The following is a 13870-nucleotide window of genomic DNA, read 5'->3' as shown; positions in this document are numbered from 1 at the left end:
TTGTTAAAATGTCCATATTACCCAAAGCAACCTCAGTCAAAATTCCATGGCATTTTTCATAGACACAGAACAAATAATCCTAAAGTGTGAATGGAACCGCAAAGACCATGAATAGCTAATAGCCAAAGCAATCTTGATAAAAAAGAACAAACATGAAGGCATCACACTCCCTGGTTGCACACTATATCACAAATAAAAACAGCATGGTACTGGCATAAAAACAGACACACAGATCAACGGAACAGAAGAGAGAGTCAGAAATAAACCCATGCATGTATGGTCAATTAATCCATGGCAAAAGAGCCAAGAATATACAATGGGAAAAGGACAACCTCTTCAATAAATAGTGTTGGGAAAATTGGACAGCCTCAAAAGAATGGAACAGGACCACTATCTTACACTTATATATCTTATATATAAGCGTAATTCAAACTATATTAAACACTTGAATAGAACACCTGAAAACATAAAACTCCTAGAAGAAAACCTAAGCGCTATGCTCCTTGACATTGGTCTCGGTGGTGATTTGTTGAATTTACCACCAAAAGCAAAGTAAAAAATAAACAAGTGGGACCACATCAAAGTAAAAAGCTTTTGCACAGCAAAGGAAACCATCAATAAAAATGAAAAAGCAACCTTCTGAATGGGAGAAAATATTTGCAAATCACTTATCTCTTATAGGATTAATATCTAAAATATATAAAGAACTCATACAACTCAATTGCAAAAAACTGAACAATATAATAAAAAACAGGCAGAGGATCTGAACAGGGATTTTTTCCAAAGAAGACATATGGAGAGCCCACAGAGACATGAAAAGGTGCTCAGCATCACTAATCATCAGGAAAATGCAAATCAAAACCACAAGGATATATCACTGCACACTATTAGAATAACTATTATAAAAAAACAAGGAATAACAAATGTTGGCAAGGATGTGGAGAAAAGGGAACTCTTATGCACTGTTGGTGGGATTGTAAATTGGTGCAATCGCTATGAAAAACAGTATAGAGGGTCCTCAAAAAGTTAAAAATTAGAACTACCATAGGACCCAGCAAGTCCACATGTGGGTATTTAGCTGGAGAAAATGAAAACACTAACTCAGAAAGATATCTGCATCCCCACACTCATCGCAGCATTGTTTACCATAGCCGAGACAAGGAAACAACCCCAGTGTCCATCAGTGGATGAGTGGGTAAAGAATATGTGGTGTCTATACACCATGGAATGCTATTCAGCCACAAAGAAGGAAATACTGCCATCTGCAACAACATGAACGGACTTCGAAGGCACTATGTTAAGTGAAATAAGTCAGAGAAAGATAAATACCATATGATCTCACTTATATGTAGAATCTAAAACCAAAACAGAACTGAGCTCACAGATGCAGAGATCAGATTAGTGGTTGTCAGAGGTGGGTGTGGGAATGGGCAAAATGGGTGAAAGTGATCAAAAGGTACAAACTTCCAGTTTCAAAGTAATTATGTCATGGGGATGTAATGTACAGTGTGGGGACTTTAGTTAATACTGTGTTGTATATGTGAAAATTGCTAAGAGAGTCAATCTTAAAAGTTCATAAAAAATAAAATCTAGAATAAAATAAAAAATACTAGAGTATATTACTGCATGCAGCAAGGAAATATTATTTTGTTCTAGATACAAATGTGTGTATGTGTCCTGGGTTATGAGGTTAAATGTAATTTTTATCATATATCATGGTTGAAAAAAAATTTTGGAAACACTAAATAAGCCAATAGGCATATGGGACTTTGAGCCACTCCAGATTAAACTGTCATCCCCTCCTACAGGGACTATGCAAGATTGTGTCACCCCAAACCCATAGGCCCAGTTCAATTTCTCCCTAAACTTTTGCGCTGACTCCCACCCAGACCCCCTGTGTGCTCACTCAGCCTGTCTCCCAACTGCTCTCGGGACAAACCCTCAGGCCTGGGCTCTGGTGGCTGTGGAGGGGCTCATCCCTCCCCTGTCCTCCCATCCCAAGGCTCACGACCTTCCGAGCACATGGCACAGGAGGACTTTGTACAGGCCTTCGGTTTGCAACATTTAGGAACTCATTCTGGCCTGGGCCCATTGTCCCCTCACCCAGGGGGTCCATTTTCTTCGCTCTGGTGTCCTCGGAGCAGCTGCCTGCGCAGGAATAATCAGCAGCTAACCCACTGAAGGGTGGCTCTGACGGGCGCAGAGTGCAGGGAACCACAGGCTCCCTCTCTGAAGGGGAGTGTCTGGGGAGAGGTGGTCACCTGTTGTTGGCTTTGACAGTGTCCAGCAGAACATCTTCATTTTACAGATGAGGACACAGAGGCCCCTGGAGCTCAAGGTCACCCAGTGACTGAACAGCTCCCACCTCCCAGACCAGCACTCAACCATCTCCTTGGTCTCTGAAGATGGCTGATTCCAACTGGCTAGAGGCAGTGTGTCAATGGGCACCGGATGGTGACCAGCAAACAGGGGGGAGGTCTGGGGGCTCTGAAGTCAGACAGACCTAGATTTGGATCCTGGCTTGGCTACTTACTAGCTGGCTGACCCTGATCAGGTTACTTAACCACTCTGGGCTTCTGTTTCTTTCTTCTGTATAATGGGCACAGAAGAGATGAATAACACTGTAAAATGCTTGGCACTTACTAAGCTCACAACACCCACTCACCAGGGCTGTGGTGATGGACAACACTGGCCTCTCGGGGTTTCTTTTGGAAAAGAGGCAGAGGCTGGTGGCAGACAGGGCTGCTCCTGCAGGAACGGGGAATGGTGGAGGCCCCAGGAGGGAGGCTTCCAGGGCTCCACCGGCAGTGGAGCTTCAGGTCAGTTTGTCAAAAATCAATTAGCTGAGTGACTAAATGGCTGGAAACTGTCAGATCTTAGACAAAATCCTGGAAAACCTGCTCCAGGAGCAGGGGTGGGAGCCACAGCCCTCCATCCTGACCCGGGCCACAGCCCTCCGTCCCGACCCGGGCCTGAGCCCTCCGTCCCGACCCGGGCCACAGCCTTCCGTCCCGACCCGGGCCACAGCCCTCCGTCCCGACCCGGGCCTGAGCCCTCCGTCCCGACCCGGGCCACAGCCCTCCGTCCCGACCCGGGCCACAGCCCTCCGTCCCGACCCGGGCCACAGCCCTCCGTCCTGACCCGGGCCACAGCCCTCCGTCCTGACCTGGGCCTGAGCCCACAAGGGCAGCCTCCTGCAGACTCCCACCCCACACGCCCTGCCCGCGCTCCTTCCTGAAGCCCAGGGCGGTGGCAGGCGGGCGGCAGCCAGCTGTGTCCTCTCTCTCTCTCCTTAGCGCCTGTCCTACCTCTCACTCCATCCCATTTCGGTTTTACGGATTGATATTTAGATTAAAAGAATAAACACAGTGAGGAGCACTGAGGCCTGACAGACAGAGGAACTCAGACTGTCAATCACCGTCAGCCAGCTCGGCTTCCTCCCAGCTCCAGGCCAGCACCAAACTGGCCCCTTCATTGGGAATGAACCCAAAAGCAGATGAAAGGGACCAGAAGTACAGCCTGGACACCCCCAAAGTGGGGGAGGGTGTGTCTACAGAGGCCTTCCTGGCAGTTTGGGAGCAGGGCTGGTGACACTCAGATATTTACAAGTGCCTCTCTCCCTCCAGCCTCCCTCTTCCCCTCCCCAGGCTGCAGATAAAGAATTCAATTTTCTTTTAAACGGTGGGGAAATTGGAAGAGATTTTGTTCTGTTTAAGCACAGCTGGAGTCTCAGGTCTCAAGGGATTCCAGAACAATGAGATCAATTAAGATGGCCTGGCCGTGGTGAGGGGTATCAGGAGGAAGTGGGAGAGAGAGCACAGCAGGGGGCCAGGGGGCTGCGCTCAGGAAGGGGAAGTCCAGCTTCCACTCTCGCGTTCACTAACCTGTCTCTGTTGGGCTTCGCTCGAGTCTCTGGACAGGACCTACTCATTTGGTTGTGTTACCATCTCCCAGACTTACTAATAATTCATGTTGGCAATTTCTGTCATCAGTGTTATACAATTATAAGTTCACATTGAACCAATGCTCTCAGAAGAGGGAGAGGCCACTGTCCCAGAGGAGTACGGATAGCCCTGGATGGACCCCCAGCGCGCAGCAGGTGCTGGCACCGCTACCAGGACGTTTGCTGTGTGGGGGCTGGGGACTACAGCCCTTCCACAGATGAATCCACAGCACTGCTGAAATGGGGATTATCCCCCCCATTCTGTAGAAGGGGACTGGAGCCCAGGGACAGCTACCTGCCTAAGGCCAGCTTGTGGTAAGAGGCTGGGGCAGGATGCCAACCCAAGGCTGTCTGCCTAGTTCAGTGTTTGCAGAGGTGCAGGGCCACCTGGAGGTCAGGGTGAGATGTGATGGGCATTCCCTGCTGGGCCTGGGGAAGAGAACAGGGAAGCCAGTGCTCAGACCCAGGCGTGAGCTGGGAGGGGGTGGGGCAGGGTGTGCTCCTGCATCTCCCACTTCCCCACTTCCGTGACCACCTGCACGTCTGCAGCCAGCACCTTCCACCTGGTCTCCCAGCTACCCTGTCCCACTGTCCCTCCACTCCCTACCTCACAGCCACAGTAGTCCATCAAGTCTCCCTCAGCAGTCACCTCTGATGGGCTCCCTGACCTAGTCAGTCACCTCTCCCTCCTCCTGTCTCTATATCCACCTGCATCCTCAACCACCTGGTAACACACAGGAACACCCCCAGCCCGACACCCCTGCCCTGCCCGGCCATGTTTCGCCCCGTAGTGCTTATCCCCGTCTGACATGCTCTGTATTTCTCTGTTTATCTTGTATATGGCTGTCTGTCTTGTTCACTGCCGTCACCCCAGGCACTGAAAGAGGATGATAGTGCCATCTGGGGGGCTGAGAGTGCAGAGTCCTGTTCTGAGGGACAGCAGGGACGGCTTCTATAGCAGAGACACATGGGCTCACAGAGGACCCCCCACACACACACACACACAAACACCAACCTGCCCGGCAGCAGCTAAGAAAGCAGGATCAGCTTCTGCTCGCCTGTCTGCAGAGCCAGGCTGATGGCCCGGCTGCACTTCAGCCTTGACCTTGCAATCATCTGCCCTGATTAGGATCAGGAGGGCCGGGGCATCCTGGAATCTGGTGGCCATTGTAACTCCCAGTCCCCTGCCTTTGCTCCTGGGCTGGGGTCCGCATCCCCAGACCTGCCTGGCCTAGGAAGGACCCTCAGAGAGCATCTAGTCTATCCTCTCATGGCACTCTGGACCCCAGGGGTCAGACTTACTCTGTGCAGTCCACCTCAGGGATGGGAGTCCCAAAATAGAGAGAACCTGCCTTTGGGAAGTCTCCAGTGGAATGGGGAGAAAAAGACATTAGCCACAAAATCCCTAATAGAAATGGTGAGAACAGCCAGAGAAAGCTAGGTAGAGGGCTTGCAGGGAGCTAGCAAGGAGGGTGAAGATCTCAGACAAAGCGGGTTCATGCCCCTCAGTGGGGAGGGCTTCTTACAAGGCTGCCAACTGGGCTGGCCCTTAGGGCCAGCAGGCTTTGGACAGTCTCAGACGGAAGAGAGCTAGGTGGGGAGCCTCAGGCAGGAGAAGAGGGGGAGGGAGGGGAGGAGGGGGAGGAAGGGGATGAGGGGGAGGAAAGGGAGGAGGGGGAGGAAAGGGAGGAGGGGGAGGAAGGAAAGGAGGGGAGGAAGGGGAAAGGGGGGAAGAGCAGAGGAGGGGGCAGAAAGGGAAGAGGGAGAGGAAGGGGAAGAAGGGGAGGAGGGGGAGGAGGGGGAAAAGGAAGGGGGGAGAAAGGGGAGAAGGGGGAGGAGGGGGGTGGGCAGAGGGCTGGAGAGAAGCTTAGGGACAGGGTGTGAGGGCCTTAAATGCCAATCTAGGCCTAGGACACTGGAACTTGACTGGCCACGAGGAGTCTGGAGCCCGCAGAAAATTACCTTTGTCCTACCACTACTCACGCAGAGCTTTTACTAGGCTGAAAATGCGATTTGAAGGGTTTCCTCCTGCTCTTCCGCTTGTTTTGCACAACATGCAGGAGGAGAGGGACTTCTCGTCTCCCAGCACCGTGCTCACATGTGACACCTCAGTGAAGGGTAAAGAATTACAATGATCTCTGAGTGGTTGCAAAACAGCTCCATTTGTGTCAATACTCTGACATTCTTCTCACTGAGAGTTGAGGGAACATCTACATCCCTTCCCTTTGAATCTGAACTTGCCTTACTGAGTCACTGTAACCAATAGACTTCACCAGAAACGATGCTGTGGGACTTTAAGGCTGGCTCAGAAATGGCCACGCAGCTTACGCCTATGGAAACGAGCTCGTGGCCCTTGTCCAGAGCGTGGCACAAAGCAAGTATGACTGAGTGCTGACTGAATGTGGGAACAAGGGAAGCAGTGGAGAACCCCATGTGCCTTGGGGCTCCTACAGTCAGGACAAGCTATGTAATTTGTAAGGTCCAGTGCAAAATGAACACATGGGGCCCCTTGTCAAAAATTGAGAATTTCAAGATGGTAACAGCAGAGCAACAAATCAAGTATGGGACCTTCTAAGTCCAGATCCCTGACAAATGCCCAGGCTGCACACCCATGAAGCCAGTCTTTCTGCCGCATCAGCTGTCTGCCTCCCTCTAGCAGTCTTGGCCTTCTTCTGTGTCCTTATATAGTCTTCTCCTGATTCTGCTCCTTGAGGCTGGGGCCTGAGTGTCATCAGAGTTCCAGAGTTGGGCACAATAAGAATTCAACCAGCGTGTCACCTTCAGAGGACCCAGTGTCCAGTGAAGTCAGGGCCAAAAGCAGACAATCCAGGAACTCAGATGCCAAAGTTGCAGAGCCACTGACCCCAGAATAAGATGGGCCTTCACGGTAGGTAAGAATACCAACAATGGCACCAGCAATCACAGCTGTCATTTACCCACTGCTTCCTAATGCGCCAAGTGCTCTTAAACGCCCCATTCCTCTTAAACATGGGGCAGAAAATATTATCGTGCCTATAGTGACCTCTGGTGACTGAGGTTAGACACAGCCAAGCATCAGTCCAGGCTCACACTGCAGGGCAGCACGCCCTTCTGCACGGGGCCAGAGGGACGATGGAGTAAGTACCACCTGAGGCTGATGCAGGGGACTGGCTTCCCTGACCACCTGGCTGGGCCCTAGGCTAGAAGCCAGCTAAAGTTTATGTTCAATTCCTTGCTCTCAGTGGCATGGTGGGGTGTGTGCGTGTGTGTTCCTTAAGCTTGTAGGATGAGGGAGCCCTGGGTACGGAGCTAGGGAAGAGGCTCACTGCATTTTACATCCACCAGGACTGAGCTAGGTGGGGGGCGGTGACATCACAACATACCTTTCCCCCCTGGTGTCAGGGGCGTCACTGTGGGCGGAGGGGGGAGAGAGCAGCAGCAGGGCGGTGTCTGTTGACATGGGGATGGAGGGGAGGCCAGAAGGAAAAGCTGCTTAGGTCCAGGAGCTGGGAGGTGAAGGCTTTGGAAATTTTCACCAAACTTTCATTCAGGGCAAGAGGAGGAGGGGCATGGTAGGTGAGGGAGCCCTGCTGGCCAGCAGATGAGTGAGGGAGCATCAAAGGGCAGGATGTATGTCTGCGTCACAGAGGGACACCCCTTCCTCTTCAGCACAGTGGGTTGCAATTGGAACCTTACGGAGCCAGAGGCCCTGATGCGGAACGCAGCCCAAGCATCTCACTTTACAACGAGGACACTAGGGCTCCCTGAGGATCCCCCAGGGTACATGGCCGCCCAGGGCAGAGCGTGACTTTAAGCATGGTGTCACCACTCCACAACGTCTCAGCCAGGAGGCTCCGCACGACTCCGAAATACTCTGAGTGTGTCCCAGGCCAAGCTCTGTGCTGAATGCCCTCACGAACAAGTCATTCAATTCTCACAACAACCTTCCCAGACAGGATCTGATCAAGGTGTGCCCCCCCTCACTCCCATCTCAGAGGAGGAAAACGCTCAGTGCCCTGCCGAGGCCCCTGCCCCCAGCAGAGCTGGGCTTCACACAGGCTGACAGGGCGTGGAGGGCAGACAGACTGGGGCATTTAAGGCTGATGATGATAAAAAAACCACTTTTTTAGCCTGTCAGCTAAAAACAAGGTGGGGTAAAAGTAGGTTTATAGCTATGAGTAAGTGAAACAATTTATTCTTGTATTATTATTAATGAGTGTATTGTTTTCCATATAAACAAATGTAAACCTACGTTTGCCGACCCTGTAGTTACATCCACATCATCACAATGGGTTCTCCTAACAATCTAGCCACACAGGCTGAGCAGCCGCCACACTTCCCACTCTATGGGAAGAAAACCAAGTTCCAGAGAAGGATGGACCCTGTTCAAGATGGCACAGCCTCCCAGGACAGGCTGGGAGAGGGATGGGGAGGAGGGCAAAGAGTGGGGGGGGGGCATTCCTTTCAGCTCCCAGAAGGCCACTCTGCTTGCCTAGAGCTTATGGCGGGCACCTATCCCCGGGCTGAGCCAGCCATGAGCTGGTGGCCCTGAGGTCCACACCTGCCCAGCCAGGGCTGTTATATGCCTTTCCTTGCTTTGAATTCTCTGCCTGGAGAAGAAGCCTGTCTTGTCTGACAGCCCATCTTCTGCCCATTCCTGCTGTGTCCTACCTCCCTGCAGCGGGGAGAGAAGGTCTCGGAGGGCAGTAAGACCTGCCCCAGGTGTACCCTCCCCCCCGGCTCCCATTCCGCCTCAGCATCCTGCTCTCGTGGCCCTAGGACACAGAACTATTAAACTGGGGACAGAGGTTCTACACTGCGGGAGGCCCAGCTGGCTCCTTGTATATCCCAACTACAACCTGTGTCAGCTGTTTCCCAAATGCCTGCCATGGGCTTCCAGGACAGAACAGGTAAGAGAATGTGGATGATTTGATACCAGACTTCTCCACTATCCAAACAGCAGCCCAATGGTTATGTTTGGGGTAGGTGGCAGTTCAGGAGGAAGAGAGACAACTGAACCCCATCTGCCTCATAAGAACAGGACTCTACCTTCCTGCACAGAACACCCCCCCCTCACCACAGTCCAGCCATAGGGCCTTTGCACATGCCATTCCGCTTTCTCCAATGTGCTTCCCTCTTCTTATTCCCTGGTTAATGCCTGCTCAACTGTTACTTCAGAGAAGCCTTCCCTACCCCAGTAAAGCTTAGGTGTCCTTGTAGGTATTCATAGCTCCCTGATCTATCCATAATAGCAAGTAATACTTAACATAAAGACTCGTTTGTTAGTGTGAACATCAGGTTTTCTCAGGAGACTATAAACTTCATGAGGGCAAGACTCACATCACTACCATGTCCTCATGGTCTTGTGCCTGATACACTGTAGGTATTCAAACATTTGTGTTGAATAAGTGAATGGTTCGATTGCTCTCCTACTGTCTAATGGCACCCACAAACTCTGCTCTGCCCCATGTATCAATTTGTTGATCTGTGGGCTGCCCCAAGCCCAGCAGAATCCCATGAAGACACCCCATGGTCTTCCCACTTGACTCTCGTTGTCAGGCCAGAAGGCAGGATTGGGAGGTGAGAATCAGAACAGCCTGAGGAACAAATTGCACACCCTAGAGAATGGGAGCCACCACCACCACACAGGAACCTGGATGCACACAAATGTATTATATACACGGACCCGAGTGCAGGTAGCTGTACACACAGGTACAGGCACAGGCACGACAGCATGCCTGTGTATGAGCGTGCACAGACTTACCTCACATGACCACCCACACACATGTAGGTCTATGTGCCCCTGCACATCTCTCTCCTGTGCCGTCACCCTTCAGAGGGCCAGATTCCACCGACATTCCTCCTCCATCTCCCCTCCTCCCAGGAAGCCTTTCCTAATGAAAACAGCTCTGGGTGTCTTGGGACTCCTGCTTCGCTGGGCAAAGTGCTCCAGTCTCCCTGACCTGGTCTTCACATGAATGAAATATCGCTCACCTAGCCCTGACTCCTGAGCAGCTTGGGACCTAAAGAGCTGGGCAGTCGCCTGATGGTGCCAGAAGGTTCTTAGGGTCCCAGAGCATTGCCCAGAGACAAAATGTCTAGAGCAACCCTATGGCCTGTCCACCTGGGTCCGCAGAGAGCACTTTTTACCCTCAGCTCCAAACATTATTGAAAAGACAGGCTGAATGGTCCAACGCAGACAGAGCCTTCCAGATAGGTAGCCTAGGGGTTAAGAGCCTGCAGCTTGGGGCCAGCCAGTCTTTTTGTGAATTCCAGTTCAAACAAACTACTAGCCCTGGGGCCCTGAGAAAATTGCTTAATCTCCCTAAACCTTTCTCATCTGTACAATGAGAACGACAGCATCTATATACTAGGCTGGAAATAACATCACATGGCTTACGGCCAGTCTTCGATAATGCCAGCTGTTGCAGTGATTGTTACAGCAGTGGTGGCAATAGTAGCTCCAATCCTCAGGTCATTTCAGCTCTCCCCCTGCCTCTGGCATGACTGTCCCAGGCTCTAGGTCTGGAAAGGACCACAGACACATGTTAATCCACCGTGTTTACTTTACAGATGAGGTGCTGCTAAGGGAAGCATTTTCTGCCCAAGTCATCCCAGGAGTCAATTCTGGTGGAGCCTTTGAACTCGAGTCCTCTGGCTTTCCCCTCCACCAGCGGAAACTCGCCTCGTTATAACTGGGGGGCGGTGAGGACCTCAAAGCCTGGGTGGGGGAGGTCCTGGGAGCAGGGAGATGAGAAGGTCCAGCCTGTCATCCTCGCTGGAACGCCCAGGCTGGAGGTGACAGCCTCTCACACTCTGGCTCCCTGACGCCGCTGTGAAACCGCTGCCTTTCCCTGACACAGGCAGTGAGCCACAGAAACAGGGCCACGCTGGGTGGGGCTGGGGAGGCCCCTTGCAGCAGGCTTTGCCCCAGACTTCAGTGCAAATTAAAACATTTTCCTTTTCTTCATAATTTTTTCTTGACACAACTGCCCATGAAACATTTTAATAATGCCTCGGTAAAGGTCAGGGAGAAGGAATTTCACAGCCCCCGAGCAGCTGTAACCTCAGCCCCTCCTGCAGCGCGGGGGGTGGAGAGAGCCTGCTGGCCCAGGGTCTGGGAAGAGAGTGGCAGGGTGGAGGAGGGGAGAGCAGGCTGGTGGGTGTGGGTGGGATGGCCACAAAACTCACTCTGCTAGGAGCTCTGGAAGCACCTTGGGAAAATCAGAGATGGGGACTGGTAGGGTTACACAGGAAATACTTCTACATCCATCATCCATCGTTCACACATCTTGACAGCAGTTTTTTGGGAGTTTTCACGCCCATTTTGCATATGAGGAAATAAAGGCTCTGAGAGATGACCTGGATAGACTGGCACACAGCAAAGGCAGGGAGACCAGGGCCCACAACAGTGTTCCCTTTAGATCCTGAGCCCCTTTAGGTGCACACCCCTGTTGTTAGCTTATCATTGAGCGGAACGGCTTTCTCATGTCTGTCCAATTCCCCAAACCTTGGCAGTGGACAGTTGGTTAGGAGGTGGGCAAGGCTTGGACAGACACACTCAGGAACTGGAGGCGGACCAAAGGAGCCAGCTCTGGGCAGAAACCCTTAGGCAACCATGGAGGAGGCTGCACTCACCTGCTAACTATCCCGAGGGTCCCGGGCACTCAGCAGGGGTCCACGCAGGCCCAGAAATGGCTCTGGTGCTCGAGGAAACCCAGTTTCAGGGTCTATTCTCTCTCTTGTGCCAACCGCAGATGGGATCAGGCTTGACACATAGTCCTTGGCACCAGCAACTGGCGACCAATCAAGAAGTGATCCCTGCTCCCTAGGCTCCCCACCCTCCCCCAGGGCCAGCGTTAACTTGGGACTGGAAAGTGAGACTCTCTGTCCCCAGCAAGAATACCAGGAAGGAATCCCTGGATCTCCTCCGCGCCCGTGGCTTTGCCGGCTTTCACAGGGTGCTCCTTGCAATCAGTCACCTGGTGCTTGAATTCTTTGCCACATGGTCCCAGGCCTGTGGCAGTGGGCCCCTTCCCCTTGTGAGATCCTTGAAGCACAAGCTGCTTGGGTGTCCTTCACCCTGACATTCAAAAGTGGCTGGAGGGCTGAAGCAGCTTTCTGTGGGTCCAGAAGGCTCAGTCTCTAGGGGCTGCAGGAGGGTCCAGGGGCCTCAAGCACCAGGTGACTGATTGCAAGGAGCACCCTGTGAAAGCCGGCGAAGCCGCGGGCTGGGGAAGCAAACAGCCACGGCAGACTCACTGTTTCCATATGATGGCCTGCCTAGCTAACATCTGTTTGAAATATTAATAACTGTCAGATGAGAAGGGCCTGGGGGCTCAATACAGTTTCATACCGTCTGTCTGTAGAGTAAACACACTTCAGAGCAGGGGGCCTGCGATCAGCACACCCTGTCTCCACTTGGCATGAGGATGGAGCAAGAAATAGAAGCGAGGACTCCAGGGGCCTCAGAGTGGGTAGAGAGGGGCAGTAGTGAGTAAAACTTCATAATGTTTATTGAGCATCTACTAAGGGCAAACCCCTGAACTTGCATAATACACATCTACTACTTTGATCTGTTCAACAATCAATCCTCTTTCACCTTATAACAAAGCCCCCTTTGAAATAGCCCCTCCCCATTTTCAGCCCGTATAATTTGCATGAGCTAACCCCAACCCCTGGCATCAAACCCCTGGTACCACAATGGGGAGTATGACCCATGTCTAGATTTCAGTATATCCAGTATATCAGGAGGGCCCAACAAGCTGGGTCAATGAAAAGCAGCTCTGGGACTTTTGCTAGAACCACTGAAAAATAATTTTTTTCCCACTAGGACTGATTAATTGGTAAGAAGCAAGCCTGGGGGTGCTGGTGTTGCCTTCTGCCAATACAAAAAATGCCAGAACCTGGTGTTGAGGTCAAATTTCTGCTCAGCTGAATGCCTGGACGCAGCCATGCCTGAAATCACTTATACTTATGAGTTACATGAGCTATTCCTTTTTCTTTTTCTTGAAACAGAAATTTCTGTACCTTGAAGCCAAGAGTACTGATTAATACAAATGGACACTGGGAGGGGTCCCTTATCAAAGCCCCGAACCAAGGGCAGCTGGGGATGCCAAGTGCCCTTAAGTAGCCAATTCTTCCATGGTGCCTGTACTCAGATAGAAAGGGCCATCGTCCTCAGAGGTGGCTGGCGTCTTTCCCCATTAGAGAATGCTCCCGGGCTCCTGGCTCACCCAGGAACTGTCTGTCTCAAAGACAAGGCTGAAAACCAAAGTCTCCCTAGCCCAACCTCATCCTCCCTCAGGTTGACCCCTTCCACACTATGCCCTAGCCAAGAGAGTCCCACTGAGAAGAGTCAAGATGCTTTAATCCATACCACCACCTCCTCCACCACCTCTGACAACGTGGGGCATCCCTTCCCTTACTGCCCAGACTCCTTGGGCAAAAGCTCTCTGGCTGCTTCCCCATGGCTGGTCCCAGAACTCAGTGGCCCTGTAGAAGAGTGGGGACTCACCAGAACCGTCAGCACAGAGGTCCCCACGGTGACGTTCTCATACAAGCTGATGTTGTACAGTGGTTGGCTAAAGATGGGCCGGTTGTCATTCTCGTTGATGAGGGTGATCTTCACCTTGGCATAGCCCACGTGGTCAGGCACACTCTCATTGGCAAAGAGCTGGGTGTGAAGAGCAGGGCCCAGGTGAGCTCCTGAGTGCTTCCAGAGCCTTCATCCCCATGAGTCCCCCTGGGGTCTTTGCTGGTCCCAACCCAGCACACTTGTCAGTCCCTGCCCATTCTAAGTGTGTGTTACTGTGCGTCCCTCCATCACTGGTCATAGGGCTCGGGTGTCCACGGACTCTGCTGGGCGAGAGTGGCTGGAGAGGGCTGGGCTGGCAGGGTCCTGACAAGCTGCTGAGGCTTTGTTGGTGCCTGGTAAAATTCCACTCA

At 52.1% G+C, this 13870-nt stretch overlaps 1 protein-coding gene across 2 annotated transcripts in view; it reads right to left on the bottom strand.

Annotated features, from left to right (window-relative positions):
• LOC136312775 (cadherin-23-like) overlaps positions 1–13870 on the bottom strand; it is a 355498-nt gene that overhangs the window by 74977 nt on the left and 266651 nt on the right. For both annotated transcript variants that reach the window (XM_066242625.1, XM_066242624.1), the window contains exon 13: positions 13440–13598. In XM_066242625.1, coding sequence (XP_066098722.1) covers positions 13440–13598 — 159 coding nt within the window. The remainder of the gene's footprint in view (positions 1–13439; positions 13599–13870) is intronic.

This window comes from Saccopteryx bilineata, chromosome 9 (assembly GCF_036850765.1).
Source record: "Saccopteryx bilineata isolate mSacBil1 chromosome 9, mSacBil1_pri_phased_curated, whole genome shotgun sequence".
NCBI classification, from domain to species: Eukaryota; Metazoa; Chordata; class Mammalia; order Chiroptera; family Emballonuridae; genus Saccopteryx; species Saccopteryx bilineata.
The sequence above is the reverse complement of the archived record's forward strand: the minus strand, read 5'-3'. Positions and strand labels throughout refer to the sequence as shown.